General features: G+C 39.1%; 1 protein-coding gene across 1 annotated transcript in view; it reads right to left on the bottom strand.

Annotated features, from left to right (window-relative positions):
- The window catches only part of KCNIP4 (potassium voltage-gated channel interacting protein 4), a 127,886-nt gene that overhangs the window by 27,195 nt on the left and 73,291 nt on the right, over positions 1–27,400 (bottom strand). The window contains 1 exon segment of the mRNA XM_030922569.1: positions 2,111–2,180. Coding sequence (XP_030778429.1) covers positions 2,111–2,180 — 70 coding nt within the window.

Here is a 27,400-nt window from a genome sequence, read left to right as displayed (position 1 = left end):
TGATCATGCCCAGTAATGACTCCCATGTTGCCACACCCCAAAGAGACCTTCGGATTCTTACCTTACTAGACTTTATTGTTTCATTTCCGAACTATCAATCTCTGTTGTGTTTATTTCCATAAACTGTTCATTCTCTGTCTCCTTTGTGGATGCCTTTTCCTTATGGTTCTTGACGTGTTCTGGAGTTTCCTGCTGGCCTCATGGAGCTCACCACCTTGTATAACTCCCCCAGTAACCTCATCTACATCATGGATTTAACCAGTACTTCCTGATTAATAATTCTCAAATCCCTGTCTCTTTCTCTGACTTGTCCTCTGAGCCTCAAATCTGTACCAACTTCTAGTTGAGTCTAAATCCCCACAGGCACCTCAGATGTAATTTGTCCAAAACTGAGATCATTATTCCACTACTCCTCCTGTAAAGAGTCACCTGGTGTCCACGATGGACTCCTGGAAGGTATCACAAACTCCTCTCTTTATCTTTTTATGCCACAAAAAGCTAGTTCATCACTAAATTCTTCCACTTTTGTCATCTAAATATGTCTGTAATCTGTCCCCACTTCTCAATTTCTCCTATGCAAATCCTTGTTTAAAGACCTTATTGTTTTGCCTCCTACAGTAGTAATCTTCTATTTAGTATCCCCCGCCTGCAGTATTGCTGACCTCAAGCTAATCTTCCACAGACCTATCAGCAAAATGTATCCCAAACACAAATCTGACTGTAACAGATCCCACTTAAACTTCTCAGTGGCTTTGCTTCACCTCAAGGATAAAGTCCCATTTCTTCATATGGCGTCCTTGACTGTCTAGGACATTTCACCCTCCATTGTACACTCTCTACCCTATTCACACCCAAATCCTGGCAATTTCCCGCAAATGCCCACCTTCAGTTCTATGCTCTGACCCAAGCGTCCCATTTGCCTAAAATGTTATGTCCCTAGTGGCTTTTAAAGCGGGAAGACATCATGCTCAGAAGTGAACTTCTCCTGAGAGGTATAATGGGAGAGCAAGACTATATACTTTGGAAATGGATCAAACTCTCTGCACCTTAGTTTTCACGTGTATATCTATAAAAAAATGAGGGTTACAGATGGGGTTGTTAGATGGTGAGGCATGCCAGGGACAGGCACATATTAAATGCTTTCTGAATGGCAACAACTTCAGCTCAGGTTCAACTCATCTGGCGAGACTCTTTTTATGTCCTCTCTGTCCTGCAGCTAATTTAATCATGCCAGCACTGTGCCCTCAGAATATTATTTTTTAACTCCCATAATCACAGTTACACTTGAGATTGACATTGCCCATCTGCTACACTAAGCTATAACATTATTTTGGAGAAAGACCACATCCTATTCCTCTTATTCCTTCTACATGATCAGCACCTCACACATGGCTGGGCACACCGTAGGCTGTGGGACAAATATGAGTTGGGCATCTATTAGGTGATTGAAAGAAAAACTGTAAGGTCCAATGGCAAGAATATCTTTTCATTCCTCTCTAACATGCATGTGTTATCATTACGCTATCCTTGTGTTTTCTTTCCAGTTAAAATAATATCTAGGATGGTTTTAATTTTCTCCGATGAGGGAGCACAGTAAAGAGTTAGTAAAAGAAAACAGCAGAAAATATACAAGGGGAGGCTGCAGAAAATCTAGGTTATAACCCAGATCTGCCACTGAGTCAATATGTGGCCCTGAGCAAACCATTTACCTTCTCCAATCCCCAGATTTCATATCTGTAAATTGAGGATAATCATGTTTGTCCTAATTTTGAGAGTTGGGAGAATCAAGTGAGACCTATAATGCATGTGAATGAGCTTTGTGGCATGTTGAGCGCCCTCGTAATAGAAAGCATTGTGCATTTGAGAGACACAGTACTAGGCACACAGTAATAGTTGTATTCAACTAAAGAGTATCCTCTTGGATATTTGAAAATTTCTAAGTCGCTGGCTTTTATGATACATTAAAAATTACATGCACTTGCATGCTATGCATTCTTTTACATAACGATTAAAAATGCAGCATCATACTATGAAAAATTAAACTAAACTCAACACTGCAAGCATAATTGTAACTCTGATAGTATGTTAACGAGTCCACATTTGTACTTACCTCCCTGTGGAAAGAACTGTGAGTAAATCTCTTTGAAGGTTTCTTCATTAACGACACCACTGGGGCATTCCTAGGGAAAGTGGCAGAGAAGCAAAATGAACAAAGTACTCATAAAACTGATTTTTTTTTGCACATTTTGAAACAGAACCGCCTACCATGCAAAGCTGCACCAAGAAAGTTAACCATTCATCCATTATTACAAAGGGAATAAAAGCACACTATAAACTTATCTTTGTTCCAGTCCTCACAGGAAAAAAAAATGTAGATGTAAATATCTTTGCATATTAAGTATCAAAGGTGTGATGTATTCAGAAACACAGTGCTGCTTTTAAGAACACATCTGTTTATTATAAATGAAGTAAAAGGAAACTGCATTTCTTTTTCACACAGCAAGCATGTTGCAAGATGTTTATAATATGGTCTTTGGTGAATCTTGGTTTTGTCTTCTCCAGGTTTTCTGAACCCACATAATCTTTGGTTCAATGGCAAAATTACTCCATTGGCATCTCCAGTGGCTCAAGAAGTTTCAAGCAGGAATAGATACTAATGCTTGTTAGCAGGATATCTGGGCATACCCAAGACATGGTTCTGTAACAAGTGACCTTGGGTGAGATAGAATCCCATGATATTTTTGAACTTCTGGAAAGGAGAGTCTGCAAAGAAACGGCATGGCCTGGGCTTAATAGATCCCCACCTTTGTCCCTGGGTCAACTTATCAAAGAACGATGGACATTGATCTTGGGAACTACACCCATGTTGGACTACTGACCGGGAGGGGCCATAGGGCAAGGCTAGCCCTCTGAGAGTGGTTTTGGCATTTTTGCTATAAAAAAAAAAGAAAAGAAAAAGAAACTTTAAAGTGTCAGAAGGGGGCTACCTTGGTGGTGAATATAAAGTTTGAGCAAGCAAATTGTCCCCCAATCTCTGGAAATTCCTCCATTTTTTGAAGTTATAAGAACCATTCTGGTTAAGAATGTCAGGCATAGAGGCCCCCTGAGTGGTGGAGACTGACAATCACATGATAGTCCAGAATTGAATCACATGTGAGATATTAACTGTACGATGATCCTTTGTTATCCATGGTGCATTGCTTCCAGGACCACCACGGATACCAAAATCCATGCACACTCAAGTCCCACACTTGGCACTGTAGAACCTGCAGATAACAGAAGTTGGTCCTTCCTGTCCTGTATCTTTGATCTGCATTTGGCTGTGGATGCTGAAACTGCAAATTCAGAGGGGCGACTATATTTATTGGCAAAAATCCACATATAAGTGGACCCACACACTTCCAGCTAGTGTTGTTCAAGAGTCAACTGTACATTATAAGTGGAGAAGTGGTAAGTTCTGTTTAGTCTCGTAGTAGATTCTCGTGAACAGTCCCATGTGATCAGAGCTCCCCTGACTCTAGCTGTCACAGCACTCCCACGCCACCTAACGTCCACCCAGGACTAAGTTCACTGGGGAAGGATGAATGGTGTGCTAACTCCCCAACAGGCCTGATTTTAGACATGAATATTCTGTGTACTCTAAATTCAATACTGTGCCTGGCATCTTTATCAATCACCTACGGTAGTATTTAAAACATCACTTAACCCTTTAAATCATTGTTCCCTCACTAATAAACTTACTTTCTGAATTTGGTCTTTCTTTATTCCAATGAGGCAGTTACTCAACTGAAATGTGCTTCACCTGCAGAATTTTCTATTTTCTCATTTGTTGTTTTGAAAGGTAGGACCTTTGATACATAAACAATGTTAGCAGTTCCAATGTGAATTTGTGTTTACAGAGCTTCTCAATATGGTTTTATCCCATTTGTTAATGATAATGAGCTTAGGTAGGCAAAATAGCTGCATTCACAGAGGCAGAACTGGAGGTGCTGAGTGGCAAAGCACTTTGTTACACACTAAGCCAGTGGGGAAGCTGGAATGTGGACTTGGGACTCTCCAGGTCACAACAAGGTTTCATATTAGATGACCCCTATGGAAATAATGATGACCTCAAGGACCTAAGAGAATTGGAGCAAAGAAAAAAACAACCAAAAACAAAAGAGCAGGCAAGTGAACTGTGATGGTTGATTTTATGTGTTTAACTTGTCTGGGTCATAGTGTCCAAGCGTTTGGTCAAGCATTATTCTGGATAGTTCTATAAGGTTGTTTTTGAGATTACATGGATGCAAAAGTAACTGTGATTTTTGCTATTACTTTCAATACATTTAAGCTGGTGGACTTTAAGTAAAGCAGATTGCCCTCTATAATGTGAAGGGGCATGATTGAATCAGTTTATGGCCTGAGAAGAACAAAGACAGACCTCCCCAGAGAAAAAGAGTGTTCTTCAGACATCATCTGTAATATTGGCTTCCCTTGTTCACCAATACCCTGCCTTTGGACTTGAACTGTAACTGTTTTCTGAGGCTCCAGCTTGCCAGACCCCTCCACTAGATATCAAGCTGGCCAAGGCTTCACAAAGTGTGAGCCAATATCTTAATAAATCTCTTTATACTCACGCATCTTATTAGTTCCATTTCTCTGAAGGACCCTAATACATAAATGAATTAACAAAGATTGACTGTGGTATGTATACAGTCAATCTTTCAAACATTTTGACTATCTAGCTGGCACCAATAGACCCATTTTAAGACTAAACACTTTGGAGTTGGACCCTCTCACACATGGAAATTGTGATTTATTGGCTGTTTAATGCTAAGCCATTTGCTTGGGATAATAAGGAGAGAGTAAATACCTGGCTCTCTGCCATCAGGTGGCAAGCTTTTGCAAAGTTAGAGTTGGAAAGGTGCCGGGGAGTTAACGTTGATGCTGATAAAGGAAGAGGATTGCAAGAAAAGGGACCTGTGCACTCAACAAACTTGCTAGCTGCCTTCAGTCTCTAGATATATTTGATAGATATAATGTGAAATGAATTTGTAAACTGACTATCTGACATGCACGAGTTTTATGTTTAATCACATATCTGTGTCAGAGGAAATCTTTTCTCTGCCAAATGAAAACTGCTGGCCAAGTTTCAGGTTGGAAAGTCTCACCAGATAAATTTGTCTTTATCCATCTTATATTCATTACGTTAGTTTACATCTCTATGAACACATATTGTATGCCTATTATTCCAGGAGTCTCCTAGGAACTGGGACTGCTACAATAAATGAGTCAAAAGTCTCACCATCATGGAACCTCTATCCAACTAGAAGAATAAAGACTGTCTTTGTTCGGGCTGCTTTAACAAAATGCCATAGACTAGGCAGCTTATAAACAATAGAAATTTATTTCTCATAGTACTGGAGGCCAGAAAGTCTAAGACCATAGGGTCAGCAGATTCAGCACTTGATGAGTGAACATTCCTGGTTCATATATGGAACCTTCTAGCTGTGTCCCCACATGGTGACAGGGGCAAGCTAGCTCTGTGGGGTCTTTTATAAAAGGACACTCATCTCATTCATGAAGTCTCTGCCTACATGATCTAATCATCTCCCAAAGGCCCCACCTCCTAATACCATCACATTGGGGGTTAGGATTTCAACATACTAGGTTCTGAAGGGACACAAGCATTCAGACCATAGCAAAGACCAAAAACTAGATAAAAGATTAAAAAATCAAATCCAAGAATTATGATCTTTTATTTATTCCCAGAGACTTTTTATTGAAACTAGTGCATTTTTAACCTTCAGGTGAGTAAAGGATGCTAGTGATTTACAAGATGGTATACGTTCTCTGACTTTTTCCTCACTGTTTTTGTGCAGTGATCTCTCCATAAAAGTGGTCTCTCTACTGCTCCATCAAGAATGAATTTGGCCAGGCTGCATGTGAAGCAAAGTGTAAACCACAAACAATGTGCTATATTAGTTAACTTGCTGCTGTAGCAATCAGGTCTTCAAATATCCCTTAATCAAAATGCTTGGGAACAGAGGTGTCTTGGATTTTAGATTTTTTGGGATTTGGAATATTCACATTAGACTCACAGGTTGTGTTAGTTCATTTTCATACTGCTATAAAGAACTGCCCAAGTCTGGGTAATTTATAAAGGAAAGAGGTTTAATTGACTCACAGTTCAGTATCCCTGGGGAGGCCTCAGGAAACTTACAATCATGGTGGAAGGCAAAGGAGAAGGAAGGCACAAGGTGCCTCACAAGGTGGCAAGAAGGAGAAGTGCTGAGTGAAAGGGAGAAGCTCCTTATAAAACCATCAGATCTTATGAGAACTCACTCACACTATCATGAGAACAGCATGGGGGAAACTGCCGCCATGATTCAGTTACCTCCACCTGGTCTCTCCCTTGACATGTGGGGATTATGGGGATTACAATTCAAGATGAGATCTGGGTGGAGACACAAAGCCTAACCACATCACCAGTTGAACATACCTAACCTGAAAATCTGAAATGCTCCAATAAGCATTAACTTTGAATGCCATGTTGTCACTCAAAAAGTTTTGGATTTCAGAGTATTTTGCTCTTTTGGATTAGGGATATTCAACCTGTATAACACATTTAAAAACCATGTAGTATATTTCTTATTCACATAACAATCAGGTGAGTACAGATCAACTGATGGTTCTTCTAAGGACAGAGGCTAAGGAAGATTTGGTGACTTTAACATGGCTCCAACAGTCTCTGTGACTATCTCATCCAGAAGGAGGAAAAGAACGCTGAAGAAAGTGCATGGAAGCTTTTTATGGGCCAGGTCTTAAAGTGGTATACATCATTTCTATTCTCATTTTTTTGTTGTTAGAGATCACTTAATGTGTCTACCCCAAACAAAATAAGTCTGGTATGGCCAGGAAGAAGATAAGAATGCAGATTTGGTAAAAAGTTTGGAATATCTATCCCTGTGACATGTTTAAAAGATACTCCAAGTGTCTGTGTTCTGAAATAGTTCTCCCACTGACGCTTTATTTATTGATTTTTATTTTTTATTTTTGTAAAGATGGGATCTCACTATGTTGCGCAGGCTGGATTTGAACTCCCTGCCACAAGCAATCCTGTCTTGGCCTCCCAAAGTGCTGGGACTACAGGTGTGAGCCCAGCCTCCCACTGATGTTGTAACATGAAGATTATCAAGTCATTTAGCAGTATAAATTGTCTCCATTTCCCAGGTGTCATTTTTAAAGACTGTTTACTTGCTTCAAGTAAACAAGTACAATGAAGGTTAAACATCTGGGCATGAATTTGTTTACTGGGTTTTCCTAAGGATCCAAGAAGCAGTAGGGTTCCTGGGTTTAGGGAAAGTGAGAAATGCCTCACCCATCCATCTTTTGAAAATTTTCTGTAAGCTTCTACTAACCCTTATGGTTCTGTATTCTATTTTCTAATGAAATTTTGTCTGATTATTAGCAAATGATTATTCCATGAAAATATGCCCTCTATAGAAAAAAATTAAAGAAAATGAAAATCACCTATAACCTGACTACTGTAAGAGTATACTGGTCATTTATCTAAGCATATATACTATAGAAATACAGTTTTAATAAGACAAAATTACAGTATTTTATCTTCTTTTTTTAAGTTTAGGATAAATATCCTGAACATTTTTTACATCATGATTTTTAATGACCGCATAATAATGCATCCACTGAACTTACCATACTGTTGCATATTGAGATGACTTTGGCATTTTCGCACTACATAGGAATAATGATGTAATTAATATTCTATGCATCCATCTGTGGCTGCACCTGTGGTTCTTTCTTTATGACTAATCCCAGAAGGAGAATCATAAGACCAACGAGTTAAACCATTGAAAGGTCTTCCTATGCACAGTCATGGTGCTTTCCAGAAATGCTGCATCCATTTGTGCTGCCACCGCAACCTTATGAGAAAGTCTCACACGGAGAGGAGCTACTGACCAGAATCACATGGAGTTGGATGCACACACAACCCCATGAACAAACAGCAATAATTTGCTTCCCTGATGAATCTAATCATCATTCTGAAAATTACTAGTGGATACTAAGGCGTTTGGACAGGTCGCTTCAAGGGATAAAGCAATTTGCCTGTTTTTCACGCAGACAGGGTTGCTCTGATGGCAGTCAGCGGAACCACATCACCACAATCACAATGGTTTATTGAGTACAAAATAAACAACTCCATTCTTTCTTATGTAGACCATTACTTTTAACATTTTCGTCAACACTGAAAGGTGGGTATTATTTAGACATGAGGACAATGAACTTGGAGAGATGAAATCACTTGTTTGAGTCACACAGGTTTTGATGGAGCCATCTATTTGCTCATTTATTCAATAAGTAGTTATTTAATGCCTTCTAAGTGTCATTAAATAGTCCATATGCCTTTTACTATTCTGGGCACTGGAGATACAGGAATGAGTTTTTAAAATTCCATTTTTTTTTTTTTTTTTTTGCTCTTGTGGAATATAACATTTAGTGGAATCAAATTCACAACTCTGACTCCATGAATTGCAATGTTTTCTTGCCCTCTGGATTATTACTTTTTCTTCTATTAGGACTGAAAACATGTTCTCCTGGAGAGTCATCTGTGGAAATCCTTCTTTTGGGAAGATGTACTAGGTGTGTTTGTACCCAGAGGCACCCATCGCAGCTGCGTTAGAGAGAGGCATGTGCAAAGGGAAGCCATTTCAATCAAAATTGGGAGCTCTGATTAAAATTTATTGTGTATTGTAGCTTGAGAGATTTGAGGAAAATACTTTCTTTTTAGAAATCTTTGGTTTTAGTACAACAAGAACCTCCCCACCTTCCTCTTTGCCACATACTCTTTACTGTTACCGTAAATGGCTAGACAGTAATGGCCTGAGGAAAATGTTATGGTTTTTAGGACCAGTCAAATGAATTGCTCCATCCAATATTTAGGAGCTGGAGGTCCCTGGTTCTGCTGGCTGGTATAGTCATCTATGATGACCATTGCATTTCTTTTATTGACTCTGAAACCTTTCGCTATGATATGATAACACAATAAATGTGGAATAAGGTTTTCTTTGCAATATAACTGCCATAGATTTGTCAGTTGGTGAAGAAACAGTTGCTTTTTGGGGCCTTACTGCTGTATTCCCTGATGAGCCTTTTCAGTCCTCTCAGGCCATGTGGGGACGCATGTGAGGGTCAAGATTAGCTGTAGATATGCAATGAATACTATGCTAGTACTAATATCAATTCTAACAAGGCATTATTACTATTATAATAATCAGCATAAATACTTTATTAGTATTGATATTTTATTATTAATGTGATGATGACAATGATACTGATGATGATGAGCTAAAACACATGAGCACTTTATATGTTCCAACATTGCATTAAATGTTTTACATGGATTATCTCATGGGAATAGAAAGATGTTCGTATTAACTCCATTTTACAAATGAATAAACTGTCTTAGAGAGGGGCCACTGCATTCCCATAATTAGAAAATATCAGATCTAATCTATGGATCACAGAATCAGGAAACTTGAGTGTTTAAAGCAACTTTAGAGGCTGGGCACAGTGGCTCATGCCTGTAATCCTAGTACTTTGGGAGGCCAAGGTGGATGGATCACCTGAAATCAGGAGTTCAAGACCAGCTTTGACAACATGGTGAAACCCTGTCTCTACTAAAAATACAAAAATTAGCCAGGCATGGTGGCACATGCCTATAATCCAAGCTACCCAGGAGGCTGAGGCAGGAGAATCACTTGAATCCGGGAGGCGGAGGTTACAGTGAGCCAAGATCATGCCACTACACTCCAGTCTGGGTGACAGAGCAAAATTCCATCTCAAACAAAAAAACAAACAAACAAACATAAAGCATTTTTAGAGACAATTCTATTCAATGGCCTCATTTTGAAGGTGAGGGGATAGAGGTTAAGGAGGTTATAGGAATTGACCATAGACACACAGGGGGCCGCTGAGCCTGACTGCATGTCTAGGTTTCCTGAGGTCTAGGACTAAGAATGAATAAGATATGTAGATTATGCTATTATCCTAGCCCTCTACCTTGCACACCATATTTGGTCGTTTAATATTAGCTGTTAGCACCATGGTAATGGTTTAGGATTTGGTAAGCAGAACTCCATCATGCAACGAGTCACTGTAACATCAATGCTGGTAGACCAAGGATAAATCATATTTATCAACGTGGTTGAATCTAGAATAACACAGGTCTGAAATGCAATAAGCTTATGAAGCAGATATGAATTATGCCTTCTACTCTAGTGTTATAAGTTGAATTACTCTATCTAATATCATCAGAATTTACCCTAAAAGACAGGCATATCTTAATTGTAAATGATAGCTGAGGAGAATAAAGACCACCATTATGGAAATAAATGTCAGTAGAAACCTAGGAGCCTCTTATTTATTAATTTAAATGAAAGTTTTCCCCAGCGATGCTTACATGAGTATGTTTGAAATCATCACGGAAAGTGTTGGGAAGGGTGCTTTGGAGAAAGATCCATGTATGCATAGGAAATTGCTAAGAAACATATTTTGTGAGTGCTTCATGAGTTATTATACTTTCACCTCATAAGGAAACCTTTCAGCATTTCCTGGAAGGTTTTCAAAGCTCCGTTGCAATGCATGAGAAATAGCCGCAGTGGTATGCAAATCAGATGTATAATAACCTCATATAATTATAATATTGTCCACTCCAATAATCTTTGCCCACTGTATTAGCTGAAATCCTCTCTTCCCCTAAATCACTCTCTTCTGGTATGTGTCTTCTCAGGATCAGAATTGTTATTAAGCATTTAGAGACTTCTTCAGGAATAAAAAAGGAATTATAGTAAGACATTTCATAGGAAAAAACAAAACTAAAAGTGCTTGTGAAATAGTTATTTGGGGATCCTTTCATGATACCTGTAATGCCACATTACATGTGTATATTTCACCAGCTCTCACACCCACCCCTGGTGCTAAAGAGAACATACAAGGTAGTCTGCTCGGTCTATCAGTTAAAATAGTATTTAGCTATTCAGTGTGACAATTCAGAGATTCTCTGGCATTCTATAATTGTAGATGAATTTTCAAAATTTAAATGACACAATCCTACAATCTGTGCTGCTGATAACACCAGATTCTGTGGACTTCTCTACTCTCTTTAGAGTTAGTAAATACAGGGCACGGACTAACCTTTATGAAGTTTAGAATAGGGAATATTAAAAATATTTATGCTGAATGAATAAATCTTCAGTTGTTAGCTTTTAATAAATTAGAAAATGAATTTGCTCTGATAATGTCCTTCAAAACTTTGGTCTAAATTTTTAGAACTCCTAAGATCAAGACCAACATAGTCATGGGGGTTCCGATAACCCCATGATTGCCCACAATGACTATGATCACAGAAATTAAGGGGAGATGGCTAGGATCAAGAAAAAAACACTTCTTATCTCAACATAAAGAGCTTAACATAGTCAAAAACTGGACTCTAAAAAGTTCATTTAAAAACTATAGGATTAACCTTTCAGTTTTCAAAGCAAAAAAGCTGATCACAAAGAACTAGAACTGGCTATAAATTTCTGTTCTAATATGCCCAGGTGTTTGAACTCCTAGCAACTGATTTATTCCTTCTTAGTGTAAATGTTCTCATCTGATATAACAGGTAAGTAATACTAACATCACAGGTAAGCAAAAGAAATGAAAATTAAACTAGACAATGGATGAAAGAAACTCAACCAATTTTAAAAACTGAATATACTCAACATGTTGGGTATTTTCTTGTTTCCAAAGTCTGCATTAACCACCTCTTCCGTTTCCTGAACACACTTCTGGGGTCAAAGTAGTTAAATATGAATTGCAGATTAAAAAAAGAAACAGCCAATGGTGGGAAAAGGCTGACCTAGATACTATCCTTGGCAAAGGAATGAGAGCTGGGTGACCAAGATTCAACTCAGCTGCCTGAGTGCAAGGATGTGGGCACATTCTGAGCCCCACGAGTTCTCAAGGTCACTCAGGATGAAGCAGAAATCCAAGGTGCTAGGCAAAGGTTCTCTCCCCTTCTAGTTCTGCCCTCTAACCGTATGGAAGAAGGAAATTACATGAGATTTACAGCCAAAACAAAAACAAAAACAAATAAACAAACAAAAAACTGGCTCAAGTTTCAGCTCTACTACTAACCAAGAAATAATTGAAAAGTTCTGCTTTGAGTCTTCGTCTTTAAAGCTGCAGGAAACAATAGCATCTTACAGTAAAGAAATGAAAACTAATTGGCATCACGTATAGAAAGATTCTAGCATAATACTAAGCATTCTACAAATTTTATTTATTTTTACTATTATCTCTTCAAGTAACTTAAGTTGATTCTGCAAAAAGAGGTTTTCCAAATTTTGTAGGAAAAGGCTTCAGGGATTGGGCCCAATTCCTGAATCTTTAGTGGAATGCATGTAGAATTCTTTGATTTAGGGAGACTTTTAAAAGGAATTTCCCAACTTTATCCTGAAGAGGGTGTCCATTTTGTCAGGGTCTTTTAAAAACTTATGATGTAGTTAAATTCTATAGGCATCCAAAACCATTTAGTGGAAAAAAAAAAAAGACAATGGTGCCCTGGGAGAAAGCTTATGTATCAGTTTCCTATTGCTGCATTAAAAAATTACCATAAACTTAGTAACTTTAAACACACAAATTTATTATCTCACAGTTCTGTGGGATAAAAGAGTGTGACATGGCTGAGCTGTGTTCTCTGCTCAGTCTCACACTTAAACCGGCTATGGTTCTCATCTGGGCCTTGCAGTCCTCTTCCAAGCTCATTGACGTTGTTGGTAGAATTCAGCTTCTGTGGTTGTAGGACCCAGGTCCCTGTAACCTTGTGGCTGTTTACTGGGGGCTTCTCTCTCAGTTTCATTCCATCTTCAAACCAGTAAATAAAGGCCTGTTGAGTCCTTCTCACACTCTGATTCTCTCTGACTTCCCCTTTGGTAAAGGACTGGTGTGATTAGATCAAGCCCACAAAGATTATTTCTGTATCTTAAGGTCAACTGCCCTGAGACTTTAATTATATCTGCAAAATTTCATCACAGCAGTACCCTGATTAGTATTTGATTGAATAACCAAGAGACAGGGATCTTGAGTGGCTGCCTTTGGGTATCTATTAATACCTACCGCAGCCTGCTTCTTCTGAACATGAGTTCATGTTGGTTTTCACAGCAGTTCTTGCTTAACAACAGCCTTTTTTTTTTTTTTTTTTTTTTTTTACAGTTCTACTCAGAAGTGTATCTACCACAACTAGCAATTATATTTCTTGATGCCTGCCATAGTTTAATGCGATTTGAAAGGACTCTATTCTGTCAAGGCTTTAGTCTCAGCAGTGTAAAGACCAGCTGTGAGGCCAAAATTCAGTATTTTTATGAGTGCTAAAAATAGTATCCCATATGCTGAGTGTTCCCTGCCTATAGCATGTCTGCCTATATCCAGAGCAGAAATAAATTTTTTTAGATTTTACTAATTGATTAGATCACTTTCAAGTTGGCATGACATCAGCCTAATGATACTGACCAAAAAAAACAAAAACAAAAACAAAAAAAAACTGCGTAAAGAATTCTACTTAAAAGAAACACTCAGTGTTTCAATCAGAAAGAATAAAATAAAATACAGCAGGCACTCCATATTGCAGGTGCAGCATCCACAGATTCAACTAACTGTGGCTTGAAAATATTTGAAAAAATAAAAATAAAAAATAAATAAAAAATAAGGCAGGTGCCGTAGCTCACGCCTATAATCCCAGCACTTTGGGAGGCTGAAGTGGGCGGATCACCTGAGGTCAGGAGTTGGAGTCCAGCCTGGCCAACATGGTGAAACCCCGTCTCTACTACAAAAATACACCCCCGTCAAAAATACAAAAAATTAGCCGGGCATGGTGGCATGTGCCTGTAGTCCTGGCTACTCAGGAGGCTGAGACAGGAGAATCACTTGAGCCCGGGAGGTGGAGGTTGCAGTGAGCTGAGATCATGACCTTGCGCTCCAGCCTGGGAGACAGAGCAAGACTCCATCTCAAAAAACAAACAACCAACCAAACAAACAATATAAATGAAAAACAATACAGTATAAAAACTATTTATGCAGCATTTCCATTGTATTAGGTATTATAAGTAATCTAGAGATGATTTAAAGTACATGGGAGGATATATAGGTTGTAGGTAAATACTACACCATTTCATACAAGGAGACTTAAGTGTCCCCAGATTTTGGTATCCATGGGGGGTTCTGAACTCAGTCCCTCAAGAATACAGAGAGATGACTGTATGGAGATGATGGTATACACATACGTTCATCTGCACATACGTGGTTTTATAAAACCTTTTTTTTTTTTCCTGAAGATTAACAACAATCCATTCTCTCTCAGTCTGATTTTTGTCACCTGCTGAATTGGCTAGATTCTGGCCCCTTGATAACTTCATTTCGACTATCATCTCTGGACCTTTATGTGAGATTACACATTTTCCTCATGTGTAAGCCATTCTTTATTGATCTTTTTTGTTACTTATAGTCAAAAGTATTCTAACATAAGCTACCACCTTCTTGTCCTTGCATTACATCTTTCTACAGAAAGAGAAAATAAAAATGCGTTGAGTTTACAGATTGCTGACAAGTTTGGCGAAATGTCTGCTGGAGAAAGAAGTGTAGTCTCTAGATTACAGTGGTGGGTGCGCATATGCGGGTCCAGATTTCTGAAGAACGTCTTTTAAAGTCTATCCGAAGACACTTTGAGAAAGCATAGGAATTGGGGGTGAATAAAACTTTTTTTTTTTTTTTTTGAGACGGAGTCTCTCTGTCGCCCAGGCTGGATGGCAGTGGTGTGATCTCGGCTCACTGCAACCTCCGCCTCCTGGGTTCAAGTGATTCTCCTGCCTCAGCCTCCCGAGTAGTTGGGATTACAGGCACCCACCACCAAGCTCTGCTAATTTTTTTTTGTATTTTTAGTAGAGATGGGCTTTCACCGTGTTAGCCAGGATGGTCTCGATCTCCTGACCTCGTGATCTGCCTGCCTCGGCCTCCCAAAGTCCTGGGATTACAGACGTGAGCCACTGTGCCCGGCCAAATAAAACTAACTTTTAATAATCATTCATGGTCTGCTGGGCACTGAGCCATGTGGTATAGGAGATACATGTTCTCATTAAATCCCTGACTAGTAAAAGAGGTAGATGTTTTCCCACACGATGTGTAAGAAATGAGCACAGCGAGGTTTAAAGAACTTTCCCAAGGTCACTGGGACTGGGATTTGAACTTGAGTTTGACTACAAAGCTTTTACATCTTCCTAAGTTTGAAAGATGAGTGCACCTGCGGGAGGAAAGTTAACTGAGGGGTAACTTTTATCTCAATGTCTTTCAATCCTATTAATCACTAAAACACAGAGTATAGTCATTTGTTCAACACATATTCATATACCAAGCACTTGGCTATGCACCGGAGCATAATGGTGAATCAACAAGCATGGCCCTCATCCAAAGGAGCTTACTATGGAGGAAGCTGTCAGTATTCAAATACTGACATAAATAAATATCATATTGAAACCCTCAGGGCAAAACAGCATGAAAACTTGAATTGTTTTTTACAAATAAATTGAAATGTCCCAGGTGAGGGGATGGAGGACAGGACCTCAAGGTCTCTGGTCAGCTGCTTTTGTGAGGCAGGTTCAGGATAGGTCAGATTCAGCTCTAAATACATTTTATTATACATTTCTGGTCATCTGTTTTTGTGAGCAGGTTCAGGACAGGTCAGATTCAGCTCTAAACAAATTTTATTACACATTTTGTTGCCTTTCTCTCTCTCTTTTTTTTTTTCAGAGTTTCACTCATGCCTCCCAGGCTGGAATGCAATGGCACTATCTCGGCTCACTGCAACCTCCACGTCCCAGGTTCAAGCGATTCTCGTGCCTCAGGCTCCCGAATAGCTGGGATTACAGGGCCCGCCACTATGCCCGGCTAATTTTTGTATTTTTAGTGGAGACGAGGTTTCACCATTTTGGCCAGGCTAATCTCGAACTCCTGACCTCAGGTGATCCGCCCACTTCAGCTTCCCAAAGTGCTGGGATTACAGGCATGAGCCACCACGCCTGGCCCCTTTCCCTTTCTTACTGCCATTCTGAGAAAAGAATAGTTTGTGCCTCTTGCATAAATTTCTCCATGAGCTACCATTACCAGCAGCAGCCCTGAGTCTCTGAAATTAAAAAATAAAATAAAATAAAATGAAATAAAAAGTTTCGCCTGCTTAATTAAGTTCTTGTTGCAAAACTTTCTTAGTTATTACTCTCAGTTGTAGCTTTTGGAATTTAACAGCCCCTCACTTATGAGCCACTCGGTATCACTTACTAGCCTGGAACTTTGAATAGGTTACTAAACTTCTTCAGGCTGGATTTTATCATCATTTATTTATGCAGGACGTATTTTTGAAATTGTTGCAATTGTTGCAAGTACTTGAGAAGTTTCTACCCTCCTTTGCCTTCTCCTAGTGCTTCTTCAGAGACTATGAAGGGAACAATTATCAAGGGTCACAGTAGCTGCCTAAAAGGAATCTGTGTCTAGGACTTCGATGCTTCCGGCCTCTCAGTGGGGCAGTAAAGCCTCTCTCTCCTCCCCATGCCAGGCAAGATGACCCAAAAGGAAACTCCCGGGCCTGTTGATTCTGAGCAAGCTGGGGCAGAACACTTCCCTCGGAGCTCAGGGTAAGCTGGTCCGAACGTTCTTAGGACTGTATTGTCATATTGAGGCACAAGGGGGCAGTAGTGTCCTCCATGATAACTAGAAAAGCGATTTCCAGTTCTTTTTCTTTAGGGATTGTTCTTTTCCTAAGCTTGGTGCCTGTCTGGGTAAATTTCTTTCAAGAAGGCTATTTCCTTTTTATGAACGGTGACAGCCTCATTCCTACATTAGATAATTTAAAAAATTAACTATTTCTGGGAATGGGGCCCAGAGGCTCTGATCTCCTCCATTTTGGATATTACATTTGGAGTGCCTCAGTCTGAATTCGCAATCACTTTTTTGGCATTTGGGCCACCCTTAATTTAGTCACCAAAAATTTGTAGGTCTTAGAAAACAAATAAGCCAGACAACGCCACTAAAGTTCCAAAGCTTGAGTCTGAAAGCCTTATGAAATGGTTAAGTGTACGTGGGCTCTGAAATCAAAGCTGCTTGAGCCTGCTTTGCTGTTTAACAGGGGAACAATTTAAACCTTTAAGATGAAAATAATGACACTACCCTATCTGGAGGTTATTATGAGGCTTAAATAAAGATAACCCATGCACAATGTCTAGCGTCGTGCCTGTATGTATAAACATCCACTGCACATTCCCCATGGAGGGAATTAGTTCTAAAATGATGCTCATTCCGAACCTGTTAGCTTTTGTCATGTTTTCATGTAATGTGGGATATTATGTTTATCCTTGTTAAATACCATCTGCTTATTTAATTTCAGAGGATATTTAGAATACCACACCAATCTTCCACTTTCTTAGTTATTACTCTTAGTTTTGTAGCTTTTGGAATTTAACAGCTCCTTCCTTACGAGCCACACATATCACTTACTAGCCTGGAACTTTGAATAAGTTACTAAACTTCTTCAAACTGGATTTTTATCATCATTAATTAACGCAGGACATATTTTTGAAAGTATATTATATGTCAAAAAGTGTAACAAGAAATGAAGCTAAAACAATCAAGACAGATGAAGTCCCTCTTGGAATTTGATGACTATCAGAGAAGTCACACATAAAACAAAGTTCTGTGTAAATAATAATTCAGTTACAGCTGTGATAAGTGCTACAAACCAAGTATGTAAGGTCTAATTTATAGGGAAGACTTCCCTGAGGATGCAACATTAAAGGAGGGACCTGAAGGATGAGTAAAAATTAGCAGGAGATAGAAGTGGGGAAGAGGCAAAGGAATACTGTGTACAAAAACCTGTGATGTGATGAATGATGAAAGAGACAGCAGATGTGCCTGGGGTGTGTGGTCTGAGACAAGGTTGGTTAATTCGGGGCCTGCTAGTCATGTTAAGAATCAAGGTCTTTGCTATTCATAAGATAGGTATCATATACCTGTTTCTCGGAGCTCTGGAGAGAATTAAGAGATGATTTACATCAGGTACCCAGCACAATCCCAATCACATTCTAAACACTCAGTATCCCTCTCTTTTCTGTTTACTCCACCACAGTTGAATTTTTACCTCTGGTTTATTATTTATTCAGTACATAATTATTTAGCATCTACTGTGTACCAGGCTCTCTGTTGTAAACTGAACAAACGAAAGGGAAAAAGCAGACATGGTCTTGCCTTTATGGAATCTCTCCCCTGATTAGCTGTTATGTTCTTTGTGCATATGAATTTATTTCTAGGGAACAATAGTTTCAACATATATGGGGATTAAAATCTTGTGTTCCTATCTCCAAAAATTAAAAGTAAATAAAAGCAAGCAAGTAAGCACACAGAATAAACTGACATTGCCATGGATTACAATGTAAATAACTCAAGATTATGAACTTGTATGTAGGAGTTACTTCTGCATGTTTCTTTGCTTTTGCTAATGATTAATAATAACAAGGCCAGGCCAGACACAGTGGTTCATGCCTGTAATTCCAGCACTTTAGAAAAACAAGGCAGGAGGACTGCTTGAGGCCAGGAGTCCAAGGCCATCCTGGGCAATATAGTGAGACCCAGGCTCTAAAAATAAATAAATAAATAATAAATAAATAAAATTAGCCAGGAGTGGTGGCATACACCTTTTGTCCTAGCTACTCAGGAGGCTGAGGTGGGAGGATTGCTTAAGCCCAAGAGTTTGAGGCTGCAGTGAGCTATGATTGCTTGCTGCACTCTAGCCTGGGCAACAGAGAGAGAGACTCCATCTTCAAAATAAATACATGAATTAAAAATAATAATAATGATTGTTTTTACAATGTATTCTTGCATATGGTACAGATGATTAGCATAAATCTCTGTACTACTGAAAGTGCTAATAAGGTCTCCATTATATTATCTTAGGGGCTAAGAATCCTCCAGGAAGGCAGAAAAACTCCCAGCTAATAGGCATATCTAATCCCCATACGGTTATGCGGAAACTGAGGCAGTCTTACTCTTATTCCTTTCTGTTTACCTATCTTAATATATTGCATATTTATCTATTTAATATACACAAATGTTGTCTTCTGATAAAGGTCCAGAAACTCCAGGCATATAAAAGAGCCTCAGATCCCAACGATTTGACCATGTTCACTTTTCATTTCCATCTGCACATTTTTCATTTTTAGAGCTCATGGAGAGTCTAGACATTTATTTGCAAATATTATGAAGGTATTATTTCAATCAGCAAGAGATTCTCTTCAAAACTTATATGAGTTTATAACAATTCTTATTCTCTCTAGTGAGGCAGAAAGCTAAAGATTTTATGTTTTTTGCCATGTAATGAAGGAAAAACAAGGCATTTTTTTTTTACTAGTATCTCACAGATATTTTCATTTTCTGGTTTACCAGTTGTTAACCTTAATGCGTCCCAGAAGGAGATTAATATTGGGATTTAAATCATGGGAGCTTTACTTTCGGTTTCTTGTTATCTTTGCTGGGAGATGAGCAGTCTGGGGTGGTTTATTCCCTATATAACCTCTCAAAATTGTACTGTAGTTCAACATACTGAGTAAAATAAGGAGCAGTCCCTCCAGTACTTACAATGCTCATATGAAAATAGATGATTTTCTGAAAGAATTAGAATGCTATATTTTATTAATTGTTTCTAGTTAGACTTTAATTCCAACAACTAATATCTCCTTAAGAACCATTTCCTTAATTCTACCATTAGGAAATTATTTAATTCTACCATGATTATGTTTTATTTTTTCCATTTTATGCCACTGTGCCAGGCACTGTCCACTTTATGACATATTTGTGTCAGCTAAACAAATCTGGCTCATCAGTTCAGAATCAACAATGAACGAAATATTATTGTAGATTATATGTCAATACATAGGAGCACAGTTATTACATGTATAACTATTTCTCCAGTTTGTGACCATAAAAGGTAGTTATGAATGGATGAAGACATGATTACTTTAGATCAAAACACAGGCAAAAAAAAAAAAAAAATGGATCTTCTTTGGGGAAATGTTTTATGCTACAGACTGAAAGTGTGTGTGGCCTCCAAATTCATATGTTGAAACCTAATCTCCATTATGATCATTATTGGGAGGTGGGGTTCTTGGGAGGTGTATTAGTCCATTCTCAGGCTACTATAAAGAACTGTCCAAGATTGGGTAATTTATAAAAAAAAAAAAAAGAAGTTTAATTGACTCACAGGTCCACAGGGCTACAGACGCCTTGGAAAACTTATATTCGTGGCAGAAAGAGAAGAAAACATGTCTTCTTCACATGGCAGCAGAAAGGAGAAGTGCCAGGCAAAGGGGGAAAGCCCCTTATAAAACCATCAGCTCTTGTGAGAACTCACTCACTAACATGAGAATAGCATGGGGGTAACTGCCCCCATGATTCAATTACCTCCCACTGGGTCCTTCCCACCACAACACATGGGGATTATGGGAACTACAATTCAAGATGAGATTTGGGTAGGGACACAAAGCCTAACTGTATCAGGAGGTGATTAGGTCATAAGAATGAAGTTTTTAATGAATACAATTAATGTTCTTGTAAAAGAGGCCCCAAAGAGCTGCTGTGCCTCCTTCACCAAGCCCTAGTGACATAATGAAAATATGGTCTATCTATGAACCAGGAAGAGAGGCTTTACCAGTCACCAAATCTTTTGGCACCTTGGTCCTGGACTTCCCATCCTCCAGAAATGTAAGAAATAAATTTCTGTTGTCTATAAGTCACCCAGTTTATGGTAATTTGTGACAGTGGAGGTTGTGGATTACAGAAAAAAGGTACAGAGATGGATTAGTGCAGTTTATGACAACATGAAGTTTGAAGTTCCTGAGGGATATCCCAGAGAAGTTGGAAAACCAGTAATTAGAAAGGAGTTTGGAACTCAGGTCAGAGGTCTAAGCTTACAGCTATCAGTTTGTGCTACTTTAGCACATAGGTATAGAGATCCCCCAAAGAAAATACCTAGTGAAAAAACCAGGGAGCTGAATGCACAGCCTTAGGGGAAGCTACATTTAAAACCAGGAATGGGATGAGCAGTCCATGGAGACCAGGAAAAAGTAGTCAGAGAGGTACAAGGAGAAGCAGTAGATTATATCAAAGAAACCAAGGAAGAAGAGACATTCAAGTAACTCAAGGTCTCCACTCCCAAACTCAGCAGACACTTCAGCTAGGTCCAGAGAGATCACAGGAGAAAGTGTTAGTAGCATAGACTCTGAACCAGGCTGTGTGGGCTTGCATCTAATCTCCACTACTCACACTAGCTGTGTTTCTTAACTTCTTTGTCCAAGTTTATTAATTTCTTTGTGCCCCACTTGCCTCATCTGTAAAATGGGACTAATAATAGTATACTTACCCCATAGAGTTAATACAACCATAACATTGACCAATATTTGTAGAACCTTACATTCTTAACTCATAGTAAGAATTAAATATATTTATTGAATTTAAATCAAGCAATTCATAGATGTCAAGACTGGAAACTATTCAGTGGATTTGCAAATGAAATGTAATTTTGACACACACACAAATCAGTACAAGGAAAACTGGGGAAATCTGAATGAGATCAGTGGATTACATCAGTGTGAGTAACCTGATTGTGATATTGTACTCCAGCTTTACAAGATGATACTACTGGGAGAAATGGTACCTGGTGACTTCCTTGGACTATTTCATACAATTGCATGACAATCTATTGTTATCTCAAAATAACAAGTTTAATTTAAAAATATTGGCAGCCATGAAAAATAAAGGTGGTTTTGAACTAAGAAAGAACAATTTAAATGACATGGTAGAGGCAGAAGCCAAGAGTTAAGAAATAAATGCAGATGAGGGGTTATACAGACTGAACTTAGACCACTCTTTTAGGAACTTTATGTAAGAGTATAAGAATGAGATTTGCCAATAGTTAGAGAGAGCTGTGTGTGCATGTAAAAGTTGTTGTTATTGCTGATTTGGAATGAGTATGTCTTCTTATGCATTTTTTAAGGGTGAATAAGACTTGACTGGCATTACAAGATGTAAGGAGGCAGCCAGGAAACGAGAAAGAGACAGGGAAGAGGAGGAAGGGAGGGAGGCAGAAAAATTATAGCTATAAAGAGGAATCAAGATATCATAGGAAGTGGGATTAAAAACACTAGGGAAATGGAACATTCTTTTCTTTTATACTGGAAGAGTAAGTCAGAAAATAAATACCAATCAAGTACCAGCTATGCACTGGACTTCATTCTAGGAGTTAAGTATGTGGTTTTGATTGAATAAGACAAATCAAATTCCTCTGTCCTGTGAGAAAATGGGATAGTTCTGTAGGTACATTTACTGCTGGAATCAGAAGAGCAGTAAGGATGTATAGGCATATTACTGTAAATAGATGGGGAGACATTAGCTCATGAAAAAGAGACAAGATTATCAAGCTGAGTATAAAAATTGCTAATTAGTAGTGACTGTCATATCTGGATTTGTGTTTGTTTTTCCCCAGCAAGTAGTAGAGAAGTGGAAGACAAATCATTGTCTGACCCCAGAGTTTGGTGACCCCAGAGCCATATAGGTATGTGATAGGCTGGAAACTGGCTTCCCAAAATATATTGATACCCTAATCTCTGGAACCTAGCTTACAAGCACCCCCCTCTCCACCAGCCCCACAAAAAAAAAAAAAAAAAGAAAGAAAGAAAGAAAGAAATGAAAATGAAAAAAATTGTAGGTATAATTGGTTTAAGGATCTTTATAAGGAGAGATTATCCTGGATTATCCAAGTGGGCCCTTCAGGCCATCCCAATTGTCCTTACAGGAGAGAGGCAGAGAGATGTGACATACATACAGAGGAGGAAGTGATATGGTAATGGAACAGAGAGACATTTGAAGATGTTCACCTTGAAAATTACAGTGATGCAGCCACAAACCAAGGAATGGTGACAGCTGCCGGAAGCTGGAAGAGGAAGGAAAAGATTCTCCCCGAGAATCTCTCAAGGGAGCAAGGCCCTGCTAACACCTTGATTTTGGCTCAGTGATATTAATTTCAGACTTTTGACCTCTAGACTGTGAGAGTAAATTTTTGTTGTTTTAAGCCTTGCAGTTTGTGGTATGTTGCTACAGCTGCATTAGGAAACTAATACCGGCATGATCGTAGGACATGGATAAGGAAGTAGGGATGTTCAAGGGTATTTCAGGAAATCGACCATATAGTGCAGATTAGTATGGAATTTCTGAGACTAAGAAGGGCTGGTGATCCCAAAGGTCTTGCTTGCAGATTCAATGAGCAGAATGTAGTGAGATTGAGGGCTTAAGATAATTGAATGGATATAAAGTTGTGGTCAAAAGGGTGAGATCATCATTTAGGATGTCAGGAATTAAGTAGTTTCAGGTAATAATAAAGTTCAAGTGATATCCATCAGAGTGAAAAGTAGAATGGAAAAGAAAATAATGGCATTTAAAGAGTCAAAAAACACTGAAGCTCAGGTGAGTGGCTGGTAGGCAGGTCAGCTTCATGGATATTACTGTCAAGCCAGTGAACAAAGATTTTAAAGTGAGTATGATACAGAAACTCTGCCAGTAATAACAGGAGATGCCCTGATTCTGTTTCTCTGTGGCTCAGCTCTGGTAGACAATTTTCTTGTTTTAGGAGCTGCCAGTCCCCCATTTAACATGATACTGGTGAGGCTCTCAATCCCATTTCCATGGGCCACAGGGCTAGGTCAAATGATGCAGGCTTGTCCAGGAACAATTCTCCATCCCCCAGGCCAAAATGATTGGTTGAGTGTCATGTGACTAAAACTAGTTCCTGCCTTGCTGGAATTATTAGCACTGAGAAAAGGTGAGTAAAAGAGAGAGCATCCTGATACACTGTTGGAAACTTGATCCAGCCATGCCTGATGCTGTAAGTATTCCTATCTTAGGTATGTGAGTCAATAAACCTTTAACTTAAGATACTTTGAATGGGTTTTGGTTACATGTACTCAAAAATATCCTAATTTATACCAGAATGGTATTATTTTCTTGCTCTTTGTTCTTTACAGGGTGTCTACAAAGGAATCAATGTAGCCTTGTAGTTTCTCTGGATGGTATTTCAGTGCTTTGGAAGATATAACCACCAGATAAATGAGAGAGTTCCTATTTTTCTTAGTTATTGTTTTACTATCTAACCCCAGCCACAAGAAAGGATATGTTGGTTTATTTTATACACTTTATCTTCACAATCAGAAGGATGTGAGCTGTAGAGCATTATTTTGAAGACCAGTCAGAACACGAAATGGTGCAAAAAAAAAAAAAAAAAAAAAAAGAAAAGAAAAGAAAACCAAATTAGTCTGCATTAGAATTTTTAAGAAGATTCACTGTTATTTTTGCCCATTTGAAGCTAATCTATTCATTAGATCTCTATTAAATCCCTACTGTAAGCCAGGTACAAATAAATGAGATGAACAATTTGAACTGATTCCAAATTGCAAAGTAACAATTATATGATGAATTTCTTTGAGAAGCAAATGTTGATGTATTAGTCCGTTTTCCTACTGCTGATAAAGACATACCCAAGACTGGGAAGAAAAAGAGGTTTAATTGGACTTACAGTTCTACATGGCTGGGGAGGCCTCAGAATCATGGCAGGAGACAAAAGGCACTTCTTACATGGTGGCAGCAAGAGAAAATGAGGAAGATGCATGAATGAAACCTGATAAAACCATCAGATCTCATGAGACTTATTCACTACCACAAGAACAGTATGGGGAAAACCGCCCCATGATTCAAATTATCTCCCTCTGGGTTCCTCCTACAATGTGTGCGAATTATGGGAGTACAATTCAAGACAAGATTTGGGTGGGGACACAGAGTCAAACCATATCATTCCATCCCTAGCCCCTCTAAATCTCAAGTCCTCACATTTCAAAACCAATCATGCCTTCCCAACAGTCTCCCAAAGTCTTAATTCATTTCAGTATTAATCTGAAAGTTCACAGTCGAAAGTCTCATCTGAGGAAAGGCAAGTCCCTTCTGCCTATGAGCCTGCAAAATCAAAAGCAAGCTAGTTACTTCCTAGATACAATAGGGGTAGAGGTATTGGGTAAATATAGCCATTCCAAATGGGAGAAATTGGCCAAAACAAAGAGGTCACAGTGCCCATGCAAGTCCAAAATCCAGCAGAGCAGTCAAATTTTAAAGCTCCAAAATGATGTCCTTTTATTCCAGATGTCACATCCAGGTCATGCTAATGCAAGAAGAGGTGGGTTTCCATGGTCTTGAGCAGCTCTGCCCCTGTGGCTTTGCAGGGTATAGCCTCTCTCCAGGTTGCTTTCACAGGCTGGCACTGAGTGTCTGCAGCCTTTCCAGGTACATGGTGCCAGCTGTAGGTGGATCTACCTACTGGTGCCCCAGTAGGAACTTTGTGTGGGGGCTCCAACCCCACATTTCCCTTCTGTACTGCCCTAGTAGAGGTTCTCTGTGAGAGCCCTGCCCCTGCAGCAAACTTCTGCCTGGGCATCCAGGCATTTCCATACATCTTCTAAAATCTAGACAGAGGTTCCCAAACCCCAAATTCTTGACTTCTGTGCAGGCTAACACCACATGGAAGCTGCCAAGACTTAGGGCTTGTACCCTCTGAAGCCATGGCCTAAGCTCTACATTGGTCCCTTTCAGCCACAGTTGGAGCAGCTGGGACACAGGACACTAAGTCCCTAGACTGCACACAGAACGGACACCCTGGGACTTGCCCACACAACCGTTTTTTTTTCTCCTAGACCTCTGAGTCTGTGATGGGAGAGAGGCTGCTGCAAAGGTCTCTGACATGCCCTGGAGACACTTTCCCCATTGTCTTGGGGATTAACATTTGGCTCCTCATTACTTATGCAGAATTTTTCCTCAGAAAATGGGATTTTCTTTTCTACAGCATTGTCAGGCAGCAAAATTTCCAAACTTTTATGCTGTGCTTCCCTTTTAAAACTGAATGCTTTTAACAGTACCCAAGTCATCTCTTGAATGCATTGCTGCTTAGAAACTTCTTTTGCCAGATTCCTAAATCATCTCTCTCAAGTTCAAAGTTCCACAAATCTCTAGGGCAGAAGCAAAATGCTGCAAGTCTCTTTGTTAAGACATAACAAGAGTCATCTTTGCTCTAGTTCCCAACAAGTTCCTCATCTCCTTCTGAGACCACCTCAGACTGGACCTTATCGTTCATATCGCTATCAGAGTTTTGGACAAAGCCATTCAACAAGCCTCTAGAGAGCTCCAAACTTTTCCACATTTTCTTGTCTTCTTCTGAGCCCTCCAAGCTGTTCCAACCTCTGCCTGTTATCCAGTTCCAAAATCGCTTCCACATTTTCAGGTATCTTTTCAGCAACATCCCACTTCTGGTACCAATTTACTGTATTAGTCAGTTTTCACACTACTGATAAAGACATACCTGAGACCGGGAAGAAAAAGAGGTTTAATTGGACTTAACAGTTCCACATGGCTAGGGAGGCCTCAGAATCATGGTGGGAGGTGAAAGGCACTTCTTACATGGCAACGGCAAGAGAAAATGAGGAAGATGCAAAAGCAGAAACCCCTGATAAAACTGTCAGATCTTGTGAGACTTATTCACTACCGTGAGAACAATATGGGGAATCATCCCCATGATTTAAATTATCTCCCACTGGGTCTCTCCCACAACACGTGGAAATTATGGAAGTACAATTCAAGATGAGATTTGGGTAGGGACACAGAGCCATAGAATATCAGTTAGTAACACACTGAACTAGGGCTCTACCATTAATTAAGCACACAGAAATACAAAGTTTGAAGAAGGATAAACAGGGAATAATATAAAAACTATTCTGCTTAATAGGAGTTCAGATACCTCTTAATTTTTATATTATCTGCTAATTAAGAGTGAGTGATATTATTGGGAAACCACAAAGGATCTATTTCATCAGCACTGTTTTTTGTTTGGTTGTTTGTTTTGAACCCTTACATATGTCTGGCACTGGGCTAGGCTATGAGAATACAACGGAAAAATGGCAGGCCTAGTTCCTGCCCCTACCCTTTGGTTCCTGTCAGGGTATTCTCCTAGGCATCGCAGGGTTAATCCAGTTCACTCTTTAGTAATTGATAAAACTCACAGTCAAACACTAGTGTCTTAAAACAATTTAAGGCTGTCTCTCCTAAATGAGCTCATTATTTTTGTTTTAACCACCCCAGAGTAGAGTTTCTAATTCCTATCTAGCTTGCTGTTCAAATAACTGATAATTAAACCCAGAACATTAGTTTGCTTGAATTGAAAAGGCACATCACGTTCGAG

Source organism: Rhinopithecus roxellana, chromosome 2 (assembly GCF_007565055.1).
Source record: "Rhinopithecus roxellana isolate Shanxi Qingling chromosome 2, ASM756505v1, whole genome shotgun sequence".
Classification (NCBI taxonomy): Eukaryota; Metazoa; Chordata; class Mammalia; order Primates; family Cercopithecidae; genus Rhinopithecus; species Rhinopithecus roxellana.
This window is presented reverse-complemented; position numbering and strand designations above follow the sequence as displayed.